Source organism: Rhyacophila brunnea, unplaced genomic scaffold, assembly GCF_057557595.1.
Source record: "Rhyacophila brunnea isolate RB1 unplaced genomic scaffold, BYU_Rbru_1.0 scaffold_3, whole genome shotgun sequence".
Lineage (NCBI taxonomy): Eukaryota > Metazoa > Arthropoda > Insecta > Trichoptera > Rhyacophilidae > Rhyacophila > Rhyacophila brunnea.
In genome coordinates this window covers 19459185-19482436 of record NW_028232965.1, presented here as the reverse complement: position 1 = coordinate 19482436, position 23252 = coordinate 19459185, and the positions used below count along the sequence as shown (strand labels likewise).

The window sequence follows — 23252 nt, the reverse complement described above, 5'->3', positions numbered from 1 at the left end:
TACGTTGATTCCACGAGACGGAACGGTATTCTCGAGGAATTCACGAACCGGAACGGCGCTCCAGGGCGTTCTGCTCCATTCCGAGCGCTGGACAGAAGGGAAAGTTATTGTTTTTAATAAACATATGGATTGTTTTAGGTAATATTGAAAACATATAAATGTAAAGATAAACCGGAAGGACTTTGCGAAGAGAATTTGGAAGAACGCAGGTACTCTTTTACTTGTGAGGAATATTTAAATGACATCGGACCGTGGACAATATTCGCAGAAGCAATGTCAGAACCAAAATGCAGTCATAGAAAGGTTAAAAAAAATATATTAGTTCATTTCAGTTTCAATTTCACTACAATCAATAAAAGTATAACAATTAATCATTTGAAGTTACCTACAGAAAATTTCATTCGCAAAAAGCATATTCACGCATATGGCAGTAAAAAGAAATGCGTTGATTATGCAAAACATGAGTGTTTTTTTTTTCATACAAATGTACATACATTCACTTAGGTACCAATAATACTGTCTCCCAACTATTATCCGCGTTCATCCGAAACTACTGAAACCAGGCGCGCACAGAAGGTGTAGGGGGTTTCAATTTCGGACCCCCCCCCCCCCGGAACGAAAAATAAATCAAAATAATAAAGGTGAATGGATTATATCTTTTTCTTCTTCGTCAGGATCATGTACGAGTAATAAATTTTAAAATCTTAATGGGTTGACCCCACTCCTCTCGGCATAGTACGACACGCAAAGCATGTGTCTGTGAAATAAATACCCATAGGTAAATGTGTAAAATGTAAAATGTATAAAAGAGAAGACAGCGCCGACGGTACAAAGAGACACTAACAAGCCTAATAATTATGACTGTGAGGCCACGTATAATCGATCACCACTTGTGGATGCCACAGGTCGAAGTGAAGTGAAACTTGGAGTGTCTGGATATGGGGAATGTAACCGGAAAAACGCGGGGGTTCGTGATTGATGCGACGAAAAACTATAAGTTACAGGCGGGTTAAATACACAAGTCAGTGGCCGAAATTTTGTAAAACCGACCCCCTCCTACCGCATTAAAAAATGAATAATAAATTATTATGGACATTGTTTCAAAATAGGCCTGACTGAAACTGTTTACTTCTTCGGTCTAGAATTTTCGACCCCACCAGTCGCTTGCAGGCATGCCAGCATTTATTCCCGGAGATAAGGTGGATTTTTATCTCCTCTGCTGTCTTACTATTTATTATTATCTGTATTTAGGCTGGATCCGAGATACGTGAACTTGTCCACCCCTTCATATGCATGCTGTCCTATGTCTATATTCTGCAGCGGTACCTGATCGCGTGTGCTGACCATATACTTAGTTTTTGATTGGTTTATTTGCAGCCCAGCGTTTTCTGCTTTTATTTTCATAGTGCCACCATGGTCGATCATCCTCTGTTTGGATCTGCTTGTAATTACTCCGATCGAAAGGATCCAATTGCATATTATTTTTGTATATTTTGGAAGCATAATTATTTTGTGTTTTTTATGTTTTCATACTGAATTTGAGTAAAAAAAATTGTGATTATTTTCAGGGTATTTTTGATCTTCGAAACGCCAAATTTGACCCAATTATACTGAAAGGACACGTCGAAATTGAAACCAGATTCACTCATTACCGAATTATAATCGGTTTCCATCTAAAAGGAAACGGATCACCGGGAGCAATGAGGACGTGTATTAGCATACAATTTGATGTCATCTTTTAATATTTTTTTTCAATACTTAATTCAAGTTAAGAAAATTTAGAAAGCTGCATTCTTCTCAGCAAGCCAAATTTTATATCACCCTTGAATAACACCCAAAATATAGTCATATTATTATTATGTAACCAATTTTCTTTCATTTGTCACAACACAATAATTATTATGTTTTAGCTAGAATGCAATTTTTTCATATTGCCAAGCCCTCCGCAATAGCCGATTTTAGTGAGTAATGTTTTACCAAGTGCATAGCCAACACGCCAGTGTTGCCATAATATAATTTATAAAAATATTGATTGTAAAATTATAACATTGGAATAAATATTCGATATCTGGCAACACTAGACACGCACACTGTCACACATATTTTCGAATAACCCAGGAAAGGGTCGCGGTGGAAGCGTGAAGGGGGCGAGGCCAGTGCGTGAAAAAGTTCGTCATGTTTTGAAGGACAAACACATGCAATTGCTCTATCTATATTTTTCTATAATCTAAGCATATTGCATTCAGTCATCTAAAATATCATTTTTATGTCATATTAATTGTAAGGTTTGTGTGATATGTGCTGGGCCGCAAAAATCATCTCATGGGCTGCTCATTACTGCTTTAACTTATAAAAAAAACTCCAAAATTGTAAATAAAACAGATATCTATTTTTGCAATTTTATTTTATTAATATACAAATAATTTACATAATCAAGCAATTTATTTTATGGGTAAAATTAATGAAGGCAATGTTCCTATTGATAAAGTTATCCATTTACAAAATAATGTTTTAAAAAAAAATGGCAGTGAATAGGTATAATAAATATTGATGAAAGTAAACAATTTTTTTAATTCTCTTTCCAAATTGCAAGGGATCAAATACACATTGATATAACCTTTTTTAGATAGAAGGACAGGATATAATATAACATAACCTCTAGGTAAAATTTTAAATTTTCATTAATTAGGTATGACTTTCTCCATTTCAAAATTGACTCCTAAATCTAAAAAGCACCAGAACGTCGTTCCATACTTGTTTTGGAAAATGCTATATATAGTTGCTTTGAAATGTTTTATGCAATAAACCAGTAAATACTGTAAACAATAATATTATTTACCAACAATAAGGAATTGCTTGTAATCTATTTCCTTTAAATACGTTGATAGTAAATTTTAGGAATATATATTGTTGCAACTAACACCCGGCTTCTATTAATAATCAAAATGCACTGCTATATTCTTCACCAAATAATAAGAATTGGGATTGTGATTGTGCTAATATTGGGAGAGTAAGAAGAATAAATAATATGAATTACTCGTGAAAGTTTATACAATATTTAAATTGTTCACAGAGTGAATAAATAACATGTATACACATTTTTACAGGTGTCCCTGATGAGATTTATGAATATCGACAGTGAAATACCTAAATAAATTGTTGACATTCTGAACAAATTTGTAGAAAATGTATTTAAAATGTCAACAATTTGTTTAATTAAATAAAATAGGTACAGAAGAATGTTTTCTTAATTATGTTAATAAATAATACCAACATTGAACTAAAATATCATCTTTTCTAAGCATTTTGATCAGTTCAATAGTGAAATAAACATTTTCATCACCAGTTCATAGTATACTTTAGAAATAAATTTTAAATTACACTAATAGTGGGTTTTTTCCTACTAAATAAATTTTGATGTAAAATTGTACTAGTGACCTTTTTATAACAATAAAATGAATAAATCATTCTCTAACTGTTTGACAGTACGAGTATATATTGAATACTAAAAATGTAATATAATTTTTAGGTTTTTCTAATAATTGTACGTGAATAACGAAGATAAATATTTTCACTAAATTATAAAAACAAAAATAATATACAAATTTTGCTTCAAACATACATATATGTTTCAAATAGTTTTTATGTTATATTTACACTGGATAATTAAATATGTGAAACATAATATGTATTGTAAGAATTTTATTAAAAAAAAAAACTACATACTACTGTTTGGTAGAGTAGAAAAATTCTAGCGTCATGAAATATTTTTCATAAATCTTGAGCAAGAATTTCCAACTGATACATAATTGTTTCATCTCGCCTGTGAGTCTATTGTGTTTCCGAGCCGCACACCTATTTACATTTCGTAAAAATGCTATGGACTTAGAAACAACCTCTAATGGACCAACCACTTTTTTATGATTGTACAGTGAATTGTTGTTATTTATTGACCGTTTTGGTGAAAGCAGCTGAAGTAGGATACTCTAAAAGTAATTTGTTTCTAAAGTAACATGTTCGACGGATCTTCCATATTCTTTCTGAAAGCCATGAGCCATTGCGCCCCCACCGCTCCATCCACCACGCGGTGGTCGCAGCTCAGCGTCACCGAGATGTAATCACTCTGCTTCCATCTAAAAAAAAGTGCATCCATTAAATTATTTATTCTTCTCAAACAAAATATTACATTAATGCCGTGAAACAAAGAACGCGCACAGGTTTATTGTGAAATGTTCCACTACATTATTTTAAGTAAAAATCCAATGACATATAAAAAATAAGTGAAAATAGTGCTATTATCATTCGCGTTCCATATTCATTACACTAAAAAATTTGTTACATAAATATATTGGAAGACGAAAAGGTGATCCATTTGAGTGTTGATTCAATTGATATAATAAAGAATTTAATTAGACTTATCGCAAGTTCTTAGATGTTGCTTTCCAGCTTGTCATCGATAATTATTATGATACAGAGCCCAATGAAGAAACACGAAAAAGCCATCCAAACATTTGAAATCAAAATTCTTTAAATACTTAGCCCGTTGAAAGAAAACACATCAAAAGAGACAAATCCGTACCAACACTAAGCACCTCAATTTAAGCCCCCTGTAACAAGACTTAGATGACCATATGACATAAGACCCACGGGATAACTGCAGTAAGCATTTGACCCCCGTGCTGACGTCTGGAGGACAACTGAATGGTCACTTTAGCGCCAGCAGTTCAGTAGGTATCAATAATTATTGTATGCATGATTTCTTTGAAATATCCTTTCTATGTGAATCAACACATCATATTATACAAAAGCAATTAAATTCTAATTCAGTCAAGTTTGAAAAATATATCAGAAGATATTGGATAATAGAATATGTTTTTGAAAATATTTCACACAAAATGGTGTGAAGGATTCAACGGATACTAGTGCACCGTTGACCAAATCTCATAATATGAAATTTACCCTTTCTCCGAATCCTTGTCAGGGACTATTCTTTGTTGTGTTGTACCAACAGCCAGAATGCAGGACTGCGGAGGGTTGACAATAGCATTAAAGGATGTCACGCCTAGAAACAAACAAATTTCAATCAATACCAGAAGTTCAATAAGATAAACATAATATTTAATAATATTACCCAATGTGTAATATGCATATAATTTTATATTGCATCGTTTTCAATTTTCAATATTTACAATAAAGATCAATAAGGTCAACAAAGATGACTTGTGTTAATTATGCTGCATTATTTCATTAAATACATTAAATTTATTATGACAGCACTTTTCAATATTTGAGAATTAGAATTAAAAGCAAAATAGACAATAAATAATCTTGTTGTGCTCTTGCAATAATATATTTTATAGAAATAGATGGTTCATCGACAATTATTTAATTTAAAAAGAATTCACTATAGATGGACCACTATATCATGACTGTGATCCTATAGTGGTCATCAACGGAACTAAAAATCCTATACTCTTTCAATGTATGTACCAATTCCACTACCCCCGACTACCACCCTTTACACTACATACAGAATGAATGATACTTTTAATTTTTTGATACATCTATAGTTTCCGAATAAAAGTATAAGTACATAGGTGACTTACCAAACATTCCCAGATTGGATATGCTAAAGCTTCCTCCTTGGAACTCGGCTGGTTGGAGTTTTCCATCACGAGCCTTGGCCGCTAGAGCCTTTACAGTAGTTGAAATGTCGGAGAGACCTCGTCCTTCCGCACCAAATACAATCGGGGTGATGAGTCCCTTGTCGGTAGAGACTGCTACACAGATATCAACGGTATCAAATCTAGAAGAAAATAAAACAAATATAAATATACTTATCACTTTTATACTAGAAACATGACCTAAGTGCAGTGGACAGAACGCTTGCCTATAAATATGTGGTTTGAGTTTGTGGTTGGATAAATATGTTGTCAGTGGCCAACTTAATATGAATAATATTAAAAAAACATTGGGGAAAGACGAAGTAGGAGAACATGGTGATAACCCAAACACAAAAAGAATCCAACCGCACTATCAAGTGTCATAATAGAAAATTTAGCATAACTCTTTATAGGTATCATAATGAATAAATTGAGATATCTTGAATATGTACTTTTTCTGTAGACTAATCGCGAGCCTAATTCTACAAGGTTCTAAATGCTTACTTTTGACAAAACAAACCCAATAATGAAGTAGTCTAAACTGCCTCATTGTTACTTTTGTTTCTCCACAAATAAACACTTAGAGCCTTGTAGTTTTGCACTCGCGTAATACGGAATAATAAGGGATGAGGAAAGTTAGTATGTATTTAAACTTACTGTCTAATGAATGTGTCCATCCACGCAGAGTTGGCAGCGGGAACCTTTTTGCAGGCTAAAGCGGTCGCCTTGATGATGAAGTCATTGACGGAGAGCTTCACACCATCTTTCTCAAGCTGCTTGTTGAAAGAGCTCCTCATTTTAGTAATTTTGTCCACATTGACATCGACAGACAGTTGATAGTGGGGGATGGTGGTTTTGGATTGGAGAAGTCTCTTGGCGATGGTGGCCCTCATACTGGTGAGCGGAATATCAATATAACGAGCGCCGGGAGCAGGTGCCGGCATACTGGCGGCCGGTTGGGACGCTCCCGCCAAATCACTACTCACGATCGATCCATAGATGCCGCTTCCGGGTCCTGATATCAGAACAACACTTTTTTATTACAACGTACCTACATAACAGATCGTCAAAACAGTGCAGAACATGACTTATTCTTCTACACAATTCAATTAACTGACCACTAAATGGAACCCTGCAGATGAATCAGGCCGCATTATGCATTACAGATTGAGCGACATGGTATGAAGAAATGAAATGATTCTTGAATGCCAAAAATGGCGAGTAAAATTTTCAACAAACATAAAAGTTAAAAAAATATCAACGTATTAAATATTCATCGATGCCCCACCATTTTTTTATAACTTGCATTCAGACATATTTGGGCTGTTTTTATGGTGAAAAAAAAAAACCAAAACTCTATTTGCTTGACATACAAATCAGTGTTATTTTCAAAGCGGAATTATAGTATAGAGCCTCTAGTACGCGTTGAATGACCAATACTTCTCTGCATTTTCCAAAAATTTCGCATAAAGTAATTAACGTCTCGTTTTTTTTTAGACAAAGTTCAAATTTAAAATAATAATGTAAATTTAAACGAAAGGACCTATTTTTAGTTCTCCCGGGTTAAGACTATCCTCCACGTAACCTTGCCATTGTACACAGTGACAAAGATTTGTGTGTATACTCAACCGTATAAATTTATCAGTAAAAGCCGGGCACTCGATTGGTTTACACACGTACGCCGTATAATTGTATTAGTAAATTCCAAGCACTCGATTGGTTTATTCATGTTTTCATTCAAAAACATCTATTCCAAATGGCAAGGTTACGTGACGGAGACTCTACTTTTGCGAAATTTTTCATGTATTGCCAACTTTTTTTTCCGATTTTTCAAAATAATAGTATTTTGGGCGTACTATACGTGTTTTATATTGTACATAGTACACAGACGAAACTTATAGTACAAATACTATAATTATAGTACGGTTGGCAACACTGATAAATGCATAATACATACTGTCAAATTAGTGATCAAAGATTATGCTACATTAAACTTGTAATCGACAATCCGGCAGTCCAATATACAAATTCTCAGCAGAATTGTATTCAATAATACATCTACATTCAGTATGGCAATAACTTACGGTGGTGAAGAAATCACTTATGCTTGAAATTTAGCAAGTTACAAGCTTTCCAGAAAGTATTTTGATATCGAACCAGGCCATAAAGTAATTTTCAGTAATGCTAAATTACAAGCATAAATAATTCTTCGCCGAATTCGGCTTTGCACTTGTAACTTGCTAATTATTCATGTAAGTAAGTGATTCACTCACCCATTGTAATGCCTTCTCTAGCTAATCTTGCTGAAAGAAGAGAAATATTATAGTTTAAAGGATGTCTAACAACAGTTTCGGTAAAAATTTTGATAAACATTTGAGAACATAAAATTATCCACGTTCTCTCTCAGTAATCCGCCACCCCAAAAACCAGACAAGTGTCCAATTAGTGAAAGCGGCGCATTATAGTGCATACATACAAAATATGGTAAAAATTAAAACAGGTATTACGTAAAAAACAGTTTTTTTGAGAAATTTGTACGAGCAAATTACGGTTTTATTTATAATCAAGTATTTACTAAATTACACATATTTATAAACTAAGTTTATTAAAATAACTAAATATTAAACAGTAAATCACTTGACACAACCAGTTGTTCAGTGAAGCAGATATTCTTGAATGGATTCCTAGGATTCCTAGCTTCCCCTATGACCAAAAGCTTCAGTTTGTGTGTCCCGGTTGCATTGGAGCACGGCATAATTGTGATGCGGTCCTTGGGCACTTTCCTCCCTGGTACGTTACTATCTCTGCGATGAACGTACGTTTTACGAAGAAGTTTCCAAAATAAACCCGTCTCATCTGTGTTGTATACTTGTACGCGGTGGACTACAGAATTTGACAATCGAATACCGGCAAATTATAGAGCTTGATTTTGTGGTTTTCGCTAGTAAAAATAACGGCAGATTATAGTTGTCGGATAATTGAGCGGCGGATTACTGAGAGTGTACTGTATTTCAAAAATGTCTTTGCTTCAATACATATACTTGGTAATATCCAATGGAAATAGATCTCAAGTAAAATTTTATTAATAACGAATTGAATTTGCAAATTATAAGACACCTTTCTTACTGGTCAGTTATACATGCTACTATTACTTTGATGAAATGAAGTCATTCAAAATGTAAATATTTATTCCATTATTTTTAAAGTACATTAATATGGCTACCTTGCAATCGCATATTCTGTGCTTCAGCGAGACGCCTAGCCATGGGACTCACAAATAGACGAGATCCAGGGGCGGCTCCTGGAGGTGGGGGAGGGTCGGCAGAAGGGGAGAAGTGCGGAGCCGAGGGGGCAGCAGCGGGAGGAGGGGGGGCTGATGTGTCAGCAGCTTTAGGAGGCGCTGCGGCGGCACCTATGACAAATTAAGATAATTACACTATGGTAACACTAATACCTACCTACAAGTAAGCAATAAAAATCATTGGAAGCTTTCAATTATCATATTTGATGTGTCTTGTAATGGCAAATCAGATTGGAAGTATTAGAAAAATGAATATAAAAATACATCTACTCTCATAATTATTTATTGTAAACTTTATGCTGAAGTCCATTCATAAAATATGTAACATTGGTTTTGAGTTGAATTTGGCAGCCTTTAAAATTAATTAGATAGTATATTTTGCATATAATCCAATAATACAGGCAAATTATATTTTACATACTTCTCCCTATAAAGCTCTAACATAGGAACGTAGGATTAGATCACACGACTTCCCTTGATCCAGCATCCTCTAGTTACATTTTATGCTATATAGTTTATATTTTTGATTTTAGGACATTAAATTGTTGTTTTCATCCATAAATAAGCCAAATGGGCAGAGTGGAAGATATATTATATTTTTATGAGGAATAGTTGTTAGGCTATCGCCGGACCAATTGGGTCCAGGCTCTTGATAAAGTACACAATTAAAAAACAACATGCATTTTTTTGCCAGCTGTGGAATTGAACAATCGATCCACTGTTTTAGAGAAGGCTGTTGTAACTAAGAACTAAGCCACCGTGGATGAAATTAAGATTTTACAACATACATAACATAATAATATGTAACTTATCTTCCTGCACACCTCATATTAACTAATTTCTGTTAAAATAACCATTAATTGTTACATTTAAACTATTTGGAACATTTTACATTATTCAATCAGATAACAGATACTAATAGATCAAACGATCACAGGTTGCCGGACAGATCTTATCCTTGTATGATTACTTCATTACTAATATCATGATAACGTTTATATCAACAATATACTTTAAACAAAATCTTTTCATGTGCCTCTATATGCAAACAAAATCATTTCACTGATTACAACATGTAATAAATAATATGTGTACACAGAAGTACGGACATAAAGTCAAAAGAATTCTTATACTAAATGACCTTCTCAAGATGTTTGCATTGCCGGAAAATTATTAATATTTGTGAAATGAATTTTTTCCCCCACATTAAAACTGTAGCAAATAACACTTCATGCTTGGACACTATGTATTAATTAATTATCTGGTGAACCTCATAAATATTACATAAAACTCTAATCAAGGTAAGCAGATGTCTAAATGACATATCTCTACTTTAGATATGAAATAAAATAAGGAAACTACTTAAACATAATTTTTTAACACGATTTTTTACATGCAGTACCAGTGGAAATTAGGAAATCTAGCTGTATTTTTTTTCAGTGTCCGTTTGATGCAGAGCACGACATGGTCCATGGATTGACCGATGGCTAACAAGCTTTCATTTAAAAAAAAAAGCCTTTTAAGATAACCTACACTGCGTGCAGACAAAATTTTCAAACATTTACTACAATAGATTATTCGTATTCTTCTCATTTTAATAGCAATATTTAGTAGGTGTTTGATAGCATTTGAAATTGGGGTGTAAGGAGTCTACTTACTGCCATCATCTGCATAGTCTTTGAATGCTGCAATGCTTGCTTCGTCTTCTACGATGACGCAAATCAACTTTCCGACGGGAACGCCTTTTGTGCCGGCTGGAGTCAATATTTTCGCAAGGTAACCTTCTCCGGGGGTTTCAAATCCCATTGTAGCTTTGTCAGTCTCAATCTCGCACAACAGATCACCTGCCAAATTACATATTAATAAGTAAACAAATATATCCGGCCAAACACATAACATGGTGACTCGGAATATAAAGGCATTTATATGTACACCCACGCTGGCAGAATGGCTTAAATGCCGGCCTATAGAGTCGAGGGTCCCAGGTTCGAATCCTGGGTCTGGCAAGTAAACATATTGTTTTTCAATTTGTGTAATGGACCTAATAGGTTGAGCAAGTGGCTGACATCCATTTCTCGTAAAAACAAATATCTGTCAATACAAACCTCCACTCTGTGGAGGCCCATATGATCCTATTAGGATCGGACATGGTCGAAAGAAGAATATGTCAAATAAGACACGTAATGTGATATAATTGTATTACAATGATAACATTATCATACTATCAAAAACGGTCCTATCCAAATTTTTCACTGAAATCAAAGAACGTTTCAAGAGCTTATAGCATGGCAAACTGCATTTCCTTGTGTTTCCAATAATTTTTGCATGCAAAAATGGTTTCTAGTAATGTCAAACATAAATTTCCCGTCTGGAAGAAGATACATCATTGGTTATAGCTCAGAAAAATACTGGACTATATAAGTGGTACATTTCATTAAACTTTCATCGCATTATCTGAAATGGTTTTTGAAGTAACAGGATAAAAAATATTTCATTAATTTATCATGAGTACGCAAAGTGCTCAGATAGTAGCGACGGTATGATGAGGTGCGGTAGAGGGGCGGTTGCCTAAATCCAACAGTTCTTGATTGCGTGGGCTTGTTCATGATTTCAGTCTGACGGGATATTAAAAATTATTGGCTTTTCATCACGTTATTTTGAAAAATCTTAGGTACAAAGTACTTCAAAATAGAGGTGCTTTTGAATGTCGAGTTACGAACCAAAATTTTTCCTGGAAAATGTCACATAAATACCAAAGGTTCTTGTCGGTTTAAGGGAAACCAGTGGCAAACAAATTTTAAAAATAGCAGATATACTGGATTATTTGTTAGGTTAGGTTTTTTTTCTAACTTACATGTGATGTATTATGTTCATGTGTCACTGACAACTATCTAAGGAAACGGGATCATCAGTTGTTTATGGTGCCAAAGGCGTGCAAAACGAACTTGCCATTGGTGGTACTAGGTAATTGGGATAACAATTGCTGTGTTCGGTTAAAATGCTTTGAACATCGAAATGTTCCGCTAGCACTAAGATGAGTTTAGATGAATGTTGTTTTATAAATTAATGCTTATGACAGGGTCTAATTTTCCTGTACTGATATATCATTTTGTATAATGTTTCATCACACTATTTTTTTATATGTATTATAATATTACGTTTTTCATTGTGTTACATAGCTTTCGTTATATTATTATATCTTGAATGTGTAATAATTTGTAATATATGTTCTTACATTTCGCACTTGTGTTATTAAATTATTGGTTGATTTTTAAATTGTAAAACTAATAAAAAAAGTTTAGTAATGTAACTCGGTCGTTAGTCTAGGAATACGTGAACTAGAAATAGGGGTTAGTAGTACCTTGGGACCGACATTCAATACGGCATACTGATCTAATGGTTCTATGGTCTTTCGTCAATTTAGTCAAACACAAAACTGATATTTTTGATTAGAAGAAATCTATCCATTAATAATTTCTCCTGTAAACCGAGAAAACAAACTGCAATGATAAGGGCTTGCGCAGACAGAGAGCGGTCGGAGTTCTGCGTTCAACCGACCGTTGACCGCTAGCGTTCAGGGACAGCAGACAGGTGGCGGTCAACAATAAGCGTTCCATTTGTTTACAAACGTTGTACTGACACAAGCGCTGCATAATGCGAGACCGCTATATTCCGACTGCGAGTGGAAGTGAGAAAGCACCGCTGTTGCGTACTCACTCCCCCGTGTGGTTTCGCTCTATGTTGTGTGACTGCTCAAATTCCTATGACGGGACTGGACGGGAGGTACGGCGTTCTTTGTAATTCCGGGCATAGAACTCTAGAACTCTAGCGTTCCAATTGACCGGCGCGGTCTGACCGCCGGCTGTGTACCCATACAGTATGAAGTCCATACAGTACAAAGAACGCCGAACTCCGAACGCGGAACGCAGACCGCCTGACCGCGCTCTGTCTGCGCAAGCCCTTAAGTCTATGAAACTAACTATCACTATCGACTGAATTGACAAAGAAATGGATTTAAGCATCCATTTTTTGCTCAATTGTATTTTGATAAGGTGTAAGTATTACTTATTATGCATGGAAAACTGATGATGCGTATACAGTTTGTCTTAGCAATTGGAATTTAGCTGTTAAAGAAGATGACACTTGGAAGTCAAAGTATAATGAGAAACTATATCTACTCTTTTTGGGGGTGAAAAGATCACGTGCACATATGAAAATGCAGACTGCGCTTAATCAGCCATGTAGATAGAATGTTGGAGTTGTTGCCAGCAAGGGGGGTTATGTACGCATCCCCTGAGGGCAAGAGAAAACTTGTGCGATAGCTGGACTGCGCGACGGGAGATTTAAGAATGTTCAGCCAAAACAACTGAAAAGCATCACCGCTGAAGCATCCTAGATGGGAAAAAAGTTGAAAAGGCCAAGACCAGCCAACGGTTGCAGTGCCATAAATGATAATTGTATGGTACCACATAGTAACCATTGCCTAATATATGTATTCCAGAAAAATAATGCAACCATATTACCATCGGAGCCAATTACTAGAGAGAACAAAACCTTATAGCGTTATTCTCCATAATAAAAAGTTATATCATTCTATAGATGTAACTGTACGGCAATGTAAACCGCATTATATTTCATTATTGTTTAATGTGTAAAAATGTTTAAAGCAATGTATAGGTATTCTGTAAAAGTACTTATTAACATGGAATTAAAACTATCAATGAAATTCTTTAAATGTTTTACGAACCATCATTCAACTTGTCACCCTCCTTTTTTTCCCAGTTTATTATCGTACCGAGCTCCATTGTTGGTGATAATGCAGGTAGGAGAACTTTTGTGTGAGTTGGTAAGTCAGCATAGTGTCGGAATTGAATAAAATTCCAACCAAATACTTTATTTTCATTTTGAAGAAAAGACACTTGTCTGAAAAAACAAAACATTACTTTTAAAAATAACAAAAAAAATATTTTATTAAGGATCCATTCGAAATATTCATAATTACTCACAATTTCATAAAAGAATCAGCTAAAAACGGAAAGCACGTATTCGCTGGAAGTATAATTAATCTCCAAAAGTGTTTGTTTATGTGGCAAGGACAATATAAATATTAATACATTTCTCGCACAAATTGAATTAAACATTTGATGTACTTGAATAATACTCAATATATTAAGTATATATATGATTTCACGCATATCTTTGTCAATGTTTGCATCGATATGTAGACCTATTTAAGTTCGTTTATCGAATGACAGTCTTTGGTTATGCAATTTCGCAAGGTAGGTACCTATTTGAAATAATAACATTCACGTCTCATTTCCATTTAAACGATAACACAATTCCTATATATCACTTGTCCTGTAAAACTGCCATGTATATTGATAAATCACTATTATGTTTGAAAATGATTTGTAAAAGAATAATATCACACCTGTGAGGATGTCTTCGTCTTGAACATTCAGTATTTATACACCGTACAATATTACCTTTAATAACTCTTTTAAAACTACCCCTCACAGCCTCATTTCGCAATGCAATCGTTCGCAACATTTCTAATTAACTAAAAAAAATAATTAAAGAATTAACTAGAGTCAAACCACCCCAGCTGTGCCAAAATCTGACTTCCCCTACTCTACTCAATCCAAGCACGGCAGTCGACAGTCGACCTTCTTCTCTCTGTAGGTCAATTGAGAATATCGAGATACAGTGTTGCCATATTTTAAAAGTGGAATTATAGTACAGAGCCTCCAAAATTATAGTATTTGGAGATAAAATATAGTACGCGTTGTCATCTGTTGAAAATGAAAATTTTCCCAATTTTTCATAGTCGGCTCGTTTTTATTAAAAAATATTTCGTCGCGGGCCGCAGGTTCCCAAATTTTCACGGTCGGCTTGTTTTTTTTGGGAAAAATATTTCGGCGCGGGCCGCAGATTTCCAAATTTTCGAAGACCACTCGATTGCGAAATGGCAAATGCAGAATTATAGTACTTTTATATAAAATTATAGTACTTTTATATAAAATTATAGTACGATTTTCAAAATTATAGTATTTTGGGCGTACTATACCTATTTTATATCGTACATAGTACGCGGACCAAAATTATAGTACAAATACTATAATTATAGTACGGTTGGCAACACTGTCGAGATATCAATTTTGAGATACCAAAGACAAAAATTCTTTAATATGAGCCATTGGGAAAATATTGGCAGGAAAACCAAAAACTGAAAAAAATATATTACAAGATTTAGCAATGGATAAATGGTTTACTCTTCTCACTTACCTTATTTTGTGACAGCCATTTTATATATAATAAAATATTTGTTTTAATTTCTTTACATTGGTGGGTAATCGCTATCATTCTTTCGATTCCAATTGTCAAAGTGGAAAATCGGTAGGTACTACAATTAATTATTTTTTGTGAAATAATTTGGAAAATCTTTGCATCATTTCATCAATAACTGTTAATAGGATCGTGTATAATATAATATTATATTATTCGAATTTGACTTAGAATTCCTTGAGGGAGGTTTGCTCTTTCTTCTCCGCGTGAGGTTATATTCTACTAATTTATTTTCCTTTTTCTTGTCGTTGGTCATTCCTCCGTTTTTATTTACTGGTCATACCCGCCCGTCCATTTTTTATGTATGTAGTTTGGGACCCCTTTTGTCTTCATTCTGGATTTGGCTTTCTTATTGTTTACATGTTGCGTTTGACAGTTCTTTCTAACTATCAAAAAAATTATCTTGGATGAACGTTAAGAGATAGTTAAGTGAACGTTAAGCGATCAGTGATTATGGCGCAACATCTGAATGACCGTGAGGAGGATATTCTAAAAGCAAGGGACACCAAACGGCGAAGCAGAACTGCTACCGGAAGAAAAGTTCAACGTACGAGCGTCGATTAATATGCTGATGTTTGAGGTATCCTCGTTACGTACCTTATTTCAGCAGGAGGACCGGCAAGGAGTGGCACAACGCCCAAAAAACAATTCTTGGCGGCCCCTACGGTCGTAGAGTTAGGTCTAAATAACAAGTTGCGTCGGTGCGACCACTCGTCATCAGCTAACCATCTGACGGAGAGGACCATCGCGGCCCTCCAGAATGCGATGTTTTCCCAACGGGACAGCTTCTGAAAGGGTATGCAAGGGTTAGTGGATTGGGCAACCAATCCTCAAAACATCATAACAGCGATAAGCCTGTACCAAAAAATCAAAGAGGGTTTTGGGGACAACGCATAATAAAATTTGCGAGAACATGACTCAGATCCTTACCGGAAGAATACCTTCACTCGGGAGGTACTATCAAGGATTCCTCCGAGCTGAGAGTCCCGAAAGACCCTCGAACTCACATTATGGCCGGGGTACTCCCAAGGGGCGACGTCCTGTGGGAAGGAAGTTCTCCATCGGAGGTACGGGCTCCACCAGGGATCCGTACTCTAAGCGGAGGTGACCGCATCTGGACAACCAACAACATTGGGGGCCGCCTAAGAGACTTTTGGGGAGTCTGGATGGCGTAGTGTACCCCCCCCCCCCAACATTGGTAAAAATAATAGCCGTAGCCCGCGTAAGTCCTTCTTTACTTTTACGGAAAGAATTTCAAACGCAACAATCAGCAGAGGTCACTCTCGAGATAGAGTACTTAAAGAACTCAGGGGTTCTAGAAGAAGCGGGTCCAACCTCCAGTTTTCTCTCAACCCTGTTTCTGATCAAGAAAGAAGACGGGCCCTATGCCCTGTTTTCAACCGAAAGTGTTTGAATGCGTTCCTACAGCCAAAGCCATTCAAACTAATTCACCATTACGAGGTTCCAGCTGTCTTACAAACAGTACCTCAGTACCTCAGTACCTCTAGGTACCCATGGCTTCTCAACATCGTTGATTCGTTCGACTAGCCTACCAAGGAGAGCTCTTACAATTCACGTGTCTCCCGTTCGTGCTGTCAGCCACTCCGATTATGTTGGCATCCCTGACCAATTGGGTCCCCGAACGCCTACGAAAGAATGGCTGAGAATATTCACTTACCTAGACGACTTCTTAGTAGCCAACCAATCCGAGAAACAGTCTCGGTTCAGGTGGAATACAGGATAACCTTCCTATAGTCTTTAGGGTGGTTAATAAATATTAAAAGATACTGTCTGAACCCAAGCCAACAATGAGGGTTCCTGGACATCACGTGGGACACACACAACAAGCGGAGGTTTCTGTCGCCGGAGAAGTGTGTAGCACTCCGTCACTATCTGCTAATGCAGGCACATATCCAATCCCTTCTGGGGCGACTCAACTTCACATCCTACCTCCACGAGGAAGGTTGCATTGCCGATGGCTACAACGCTCCAGTCATCAATATGGCCGAGGTCCCATCCTCGCCAATTGATGACAATCCCACCACAGGCCCAACAGGACATCATGTGGTGGCTCTAGGCGATAGGACCCTCAGAGTTGACACAACGCAGGTACAAAAAGGCAGTTGGTCCCTCAGACAGGCACATATCCAATCCCTTCTGGGGCTACTCAACTTCACATCCTACCTCCACGAGGAAGGTTGTATTGCCGACGGCTACAACGCTCCAGTCATCAATATGGCCGAGGTACGACCCTCGCTAATTGATGACAATCCCACCACAGGCCCAACAGGACATCATGTGGTGGCCCTAGGCGATAGGATCCTCAGATTTAACACAACGCAGGAACAAAAAGGCAGTTGGTCTCTCAGGCAGGCACATGTTCAATCCCTTCTGGGGCGACTTAACTTCGCATCCTACCTCCACGAGAAAGGTTGCATTGCCGACGGCTACAAAGCTCCAGTCATCAATATTGTCAAGGTCCCATTCTCGCCAATAGGTGACAATCCCACCACAGGCCTAACAGGACATCATGTGGTGGCTCCAGGTGATAGGCTCTTCAGAGTTGACACACAGAACGACATTCAATCACTTCCTGACGACAGACGCAGCCAGCACAGGCTAGGGAGCCCAACTGAATGAACACCACCTATCAGGTACGTGGGAACAAGACCAGTTAGCATGGCATGGCATTCCAACAGGAAGAAAATGTTTGCAATTCAATCTCGGGTACAATCAATCATAGGATCAGATCTGCTTCTGCAGACAGACAACAAAACAGTGGTGGCATACATAAACAACGAGGGCGGCACAAAATCTGTCACCCTCCTAAACCTATGCCGACAGATACTAGTATTTTCAGATCCAGTGACTGCAATCATATAAGATAGGATAAGTATATGCTCAGAATATCAGTCCTATGCGACATTTCTTTTACAACAGGAAAAAACTCGACTACAAATCACCTACGCCTTGCGCTACTAAGAATTTTCCAGGGTTTTTGCAAGGCGGTTTCATAGGCCCTGGCCGAATTCAAATTAGCAATACCTAATGCGGGTAGAAGAACAGTTTTCAATAAGGCATATTCTCTCAGCCGGCACAATTTTCATTTGACTAGCATCAAGTAGAGTAGTTTGCGTGCCAAAGTCCTTAAGAAACCTCGATAGTAAATGCGAGGTATCCATAAAGGCATCTAGAAAAAAAAAAAAAAAAAAAGATACTAGTATTTACCAGTCGAGCCAACATCAAGTTTTTTTTTTTTTTTTTTTCGACCATGTCTGAGTCCAACGCTTATGCCGCGCGGCCACCGTGGGCGTCAAACATCACGTTTACTGCACAATAATTCCACAGAAATTACAACTGCGTGGCAGATCATCTCTCCCGCAGACAACTCATTCCCGAATGGCACCTCATCAACACCGCAACCACCCCCCTGTTTCAAAGATGGGGTGTTCCAGAGGTCGATTTACTCGCAAGCGAAACAGCACATGTCATTGCAACGTATGTGTCACGAGATGTTACAGACAGTGGCGCGCTGTTTCACGACGCCTTCAGCCGAGTGTAGGACTTCAGACTGGCGTGGATATTTCCCCCACCAAGCATACTTTCACGAGTCCTAGCGCACCTGAACTCAGCAAAAGGGAAATACTTACTAGTGGCACCGAGCTGGGAACAATGCTTTTTGGGAGTGGACTTACGAAAAAGGGCGATAATACCTCCTTATACAATGCCTCACCTACATACGACACTAGTAGGTATGGAGACCAACCGTCCACCTCCAAGGACCCAGGACCTGTCCCTTTAACTATGGATAATTTCGGGTGGGGTGAAATAACATCAAATCGAATGGTGGAAAAAAGGGTACTTCTTACTTCCAGATGGCGGCCTTCGACTCTAAAAACTTACAAACCAGCTTGGAACAACTGAAAGACAATGACATGGTGTAAGCATGAACCTAATGGATCATAATAGCCCTCAACCAATGGAATTGGCCTGATACCTAGGCTACTTGCACAACATGGAGGGTTTGTCGTACAACACCATCCTGGTGCATAAGTCAGCCATAGCCACATTTTGCAAACCGATTATCATTGTAGATATCTGCATCAACGTGGTAGTACAACACAATATGTTACAGGCAATTTCGGTACATAAAACGAAGCCCGTCAAACCACCGGTTTGGGATCCAGGACGAGTGGTAGATCATCTTAGGAAAACAACACCGGTGGAGTACAACCTATTCGAAACGTCTCGCAGGACAGCTACCTACTCAGTTGCTTCTCGCATCGGGACGAAGGGTTCATGACCTCACACTTCTCAGTAATACCACATAATCTCACTACTACTCACTACACACCACATAATTGTATGGCCAATGTTTGGTGCAAATACAGATACCGCCAAGCATCGTCAATCGGAATAGAAGCTAAGCGCTTCCACGTGTTAAAACATCGACCCAGTATTCTGGTTACGGAAACTCGTCTGCATGTCAAACCCAAGGAGAGAGGAATGTGGGGATATTTCGGAATTATTTATATCTTCAAGAGGACCACCAAAACCAGCCACCAGGACAGTTATAAGGAATTGGATAAGGTCAGTACTGTTGGAAGCAGGGGTACAAGAACTACCAGGCAGTGTCCGCTCAGTGGTGGCTTCCTCAAACTGTAAATATTCCCAATAGATGATATCTTAAAGAGAGGTAACTGGCGTAGTGAGTCGAGATTTCACGACAACTATCAGAGAACGATGGACACACCACCATCAGAAGGGGAAAGAACCCATTAACTTAACTATTAAACATATACATTGAAAGTCACGATGGTCTATACCTCGTCAATGAATCATTGTCACATACAGGAATTTGGCATACCCAACACCAGGTGATAACAAACAGATATCTCAAGGACTTCAAAGTCAAATTCGAATAATGAAAGGAGTTTTACCTACCAATAAAACTCTTATTATTCATGTTGACTTTGAAGTCCAGGTAACTTCTACCTGGTTCCTTGAGCCATATCATAATGAAGACAAATGGGTCCCAAACTCCATACATAAAAAATGGACGCGCGGGTATGACCAGTAAATAAAAACGGAGGAATGACCAACGACAAGAAAAAGGAAAATAAATTAGTAGAATATAACCTCACGCGGAGAAGAAAGAGCAAACCCTCTCTCAAGGACTTCAAAGTCAACATGAATAACAAGAGTTTTATTGGTAGGTAAAACTCCTTTCATTATATTATTATTATCACCGTATGGCGGACGTACTATTGTTTAGTCTAATGAGGTATATTAAATTACTGAGTCAATTCTCACCATTCTCGTGCTTTGAAAATGGCTTCTGAAACAAGCACGAAAAATGTCAAGAAAGGAAAATGGTACCTAATTATACAAACAGTAAGTAGCTAGGTATGACATAGGTAATATTATAATATTATACAAGCGCTTTGGCTATAAATACCTACAGTGGCGCACCCAGGATTTAATATTGGGGGGATCCCAAGGAGGAGAATGTAAATTAGTCCCATAGACTCTTTTTCTTCTTCATATAATTATTTTTTTACATATTTTCAGCATACACGGCGGCATATTTGTACAGTTTCTCATAGTTTTTATTAAATTGGAGGCATAGTGGCGGTAACCGTTGAGCGTGTCATCAGCGACTGGCGGATTGGAAGCGACTAACATCGACCATGTGCGCCTAGTATGCTAAAACATAACTCAAGCTACCCGCTTGGTCTAGAGAGCTACAATATTTTATGCCGAATTACACTGAAAAAAATGTTCATTTGATTTAAACCACCACTGACTGTAGTGGGTATATTCGTTCTTTTCGCCGAATGCTTATCATCGATTTTTGGTTTTTTAATATTGAGGTTCCAAAATATTAATTGAAAATGGACAAAAAAAAGTATTATTGCATTTAACTTATACACAAACCTACTCAACACAACACAGCCTAACTTCTCGTTTATCGGTCTTTTGTCTATTGCACTCGGTGTACCTACACCATGGCCCCCACATCCTGAAACGAACCCTCAGGCTAGGATATTTAGCGGGCCCCCTACCTACCGCTTATATTAAAGGCAGTGTGAAACGCTACATTAACGTTCTTCAAATTGTGTTTTAGTTCAAATTAAGGGTTATTATACAGTAAATTATTAGCGATTTTTAATACATCTAATTTAATAATGGAGCTGTTGACATAATAATAAGAAAATATATTGCACAATTATATATTTTTAAATGTTCATGATCATGAAGTGTAATAGCGCAGCATACGAATTTTTTACTATTAAAGCTAATTTATGATGTGTGTTTATCTCACTCATCTGGTCAACCCGACATGCCGGGCCCCCCACAGTCCGGGCCCCCAAGCTAGAGCCCTGTCAGCCCTATCAAGCCATGGCCTACACCAATCCGGAATTCGGGTGGACACCGAGAATTTTTTGACAGTTCCATTAGGGACTGGGTTTCTAAAAAACCCGACATTAGTGTTTCGAATTTTTTGTGTTAGACATTAAAATCTAAGATTTTTTTCTAAAAAGGGTGCTGGAGAATATTACAAATTATTTTTTTGTCATGTTTTTATTTGTCTCGTAAGGTATAGTATATTGGCTTTCAATTTCAATGTTTAAAATCATTCTGATAATTTTTATGTTTGGGAGGTGTCAGGGCCCCTTGCCCCCCTCCCTGGGTGCGCCACTGAATACCTACCTACCTAATAGTTTTGAAATACAATCCCTAGTTTCTTAATATTCTTAAGATAACTATAACAATAAAAATGTGTTCATATTGAGGGGTATTTTTGGCAGGAAAAGCTAAAAAATTATGGCGACTGATTTAACAGGGAACATTGAATAAGTATTATTGGTTTCGGCAAGACCGGTCGGAAGCTCGTAGAAACCTTCGAATTAAAAAAAATCTTGGCTCACGAAACCAGAACTAAAACTAAACTTAAGGAATTTTAAAAATTAAGAGGCACAACACAGTACTTTTCAGCAAATATCACGTGTAATGCCACCTTTGTTGGTATCTTCGCATTTTCTTTAATATTTTCAAAAGTTGAAATGTGCACTTAATTGACTTAATATAATATATTAGTTATTACTTCTGAAAACGTTTTGTTGACAAGTAATTCCGAATAGGTACCAATCTATAATATATATTACATTATCACAGTTCTTGACATACAAATATACTAATTGCAAATTATTATTTCACACGTTCAATGAAACTCTGCGCCCCAACCTCGAATGCGCACCATCCGGGCTGTGCCTGGAATGACTGCACTACGTCACTGTACGAAGACAGACACCGACTATATTGTTTTAAATAAGTGGATTTAATTATTTTTCGTAATTATTCCATAACCTGGGTGTAATTTCTTGTTTTTCACGACCGGAGCCGCGTTCCGAGCCGCTCCGGTTAATTTCGGGCCGGCCAAGATTATACAAAGATAAACGGAAAGAGATTAAACACTAAAAAAAATGAAAGTTCAACCCTTTGAACAAGGCGGCTCTCGTGGTGCAGTGGGTAAGGCGCTGGCCTTCCACCCGAGAGTTCAGGGTTCGATTCCCGGTCATGACAAAAACATTCATGTGTTTTTCTCAAATTGGCCTGGGTGTTTGTGATTGTTCAAAATTACTAACAACCACCCTGTACGAAAAAGCAAGGACATGGTTATTAATAATTCTAAAAAAAAACCCTTTGAATAAACCTCGCCAGCACTAATATTTCGTCAAACCTACCACGTGATAGGAAAGTATTGTAAAAACATTATTATTAAATACCTATCTACCTATTTTATAAAAAAAGCAAAAAAATATGTTGGGTAAGTTGTTTGAGTTTGATAAATAATTTTAGAGTGCCGCGAAAAAAATCTACCTAAAGTGTGCCGTCTCAGGTGAAAAAGGTTTGCAAGTGCTGGCCGTGATTCAGTAAAC

The 23252-nt window shown here is 37.0% G+C and overlaps 1 protein-coding gene across 2 annotated transcripts; it reads right to left on the bottom strand.

Annotated features, from left to right (window-relative positions):
- Positions 1–2394: 2394 nt before the first annotated feature.
- Positions 2395–14659, bottom strand: muc (dihydrolipoamide S-acetyltransferase muc). Of its 2 annotated transcripts, XM_085952724.1 has the most exons (9): positions 14396–14659; positions 13712–13887; positions 10623–10808; positions 8887–9075; positions 7937–7966; positions 6321–6678; positions 5607–5806; positions 4960–5062; positions 2395–4133 (listed from the first exon to the last, which is right to left on the bottom strand). In XM_085952724.1, exons 1-9 carry the CDS (start codon positions 14512–14514, stop codon positions 4004–4006), a joined length of 1491 nt encoding a protein of 496 aa, XP_085808850.1. In that variant the 5' UTR covers positions 14515–14659; the 3' UTR covers positions 2395–4003. The 2 variants fall into 2 exon arrangements, with proteins under 2 accessions (XP_085808850.1, XP_085808851.1); XM_085952725.1 differs by lacking the exon at positions 7937–7966.
- Positions 14660–23252: the final 8593 nt, after the last annotated feature.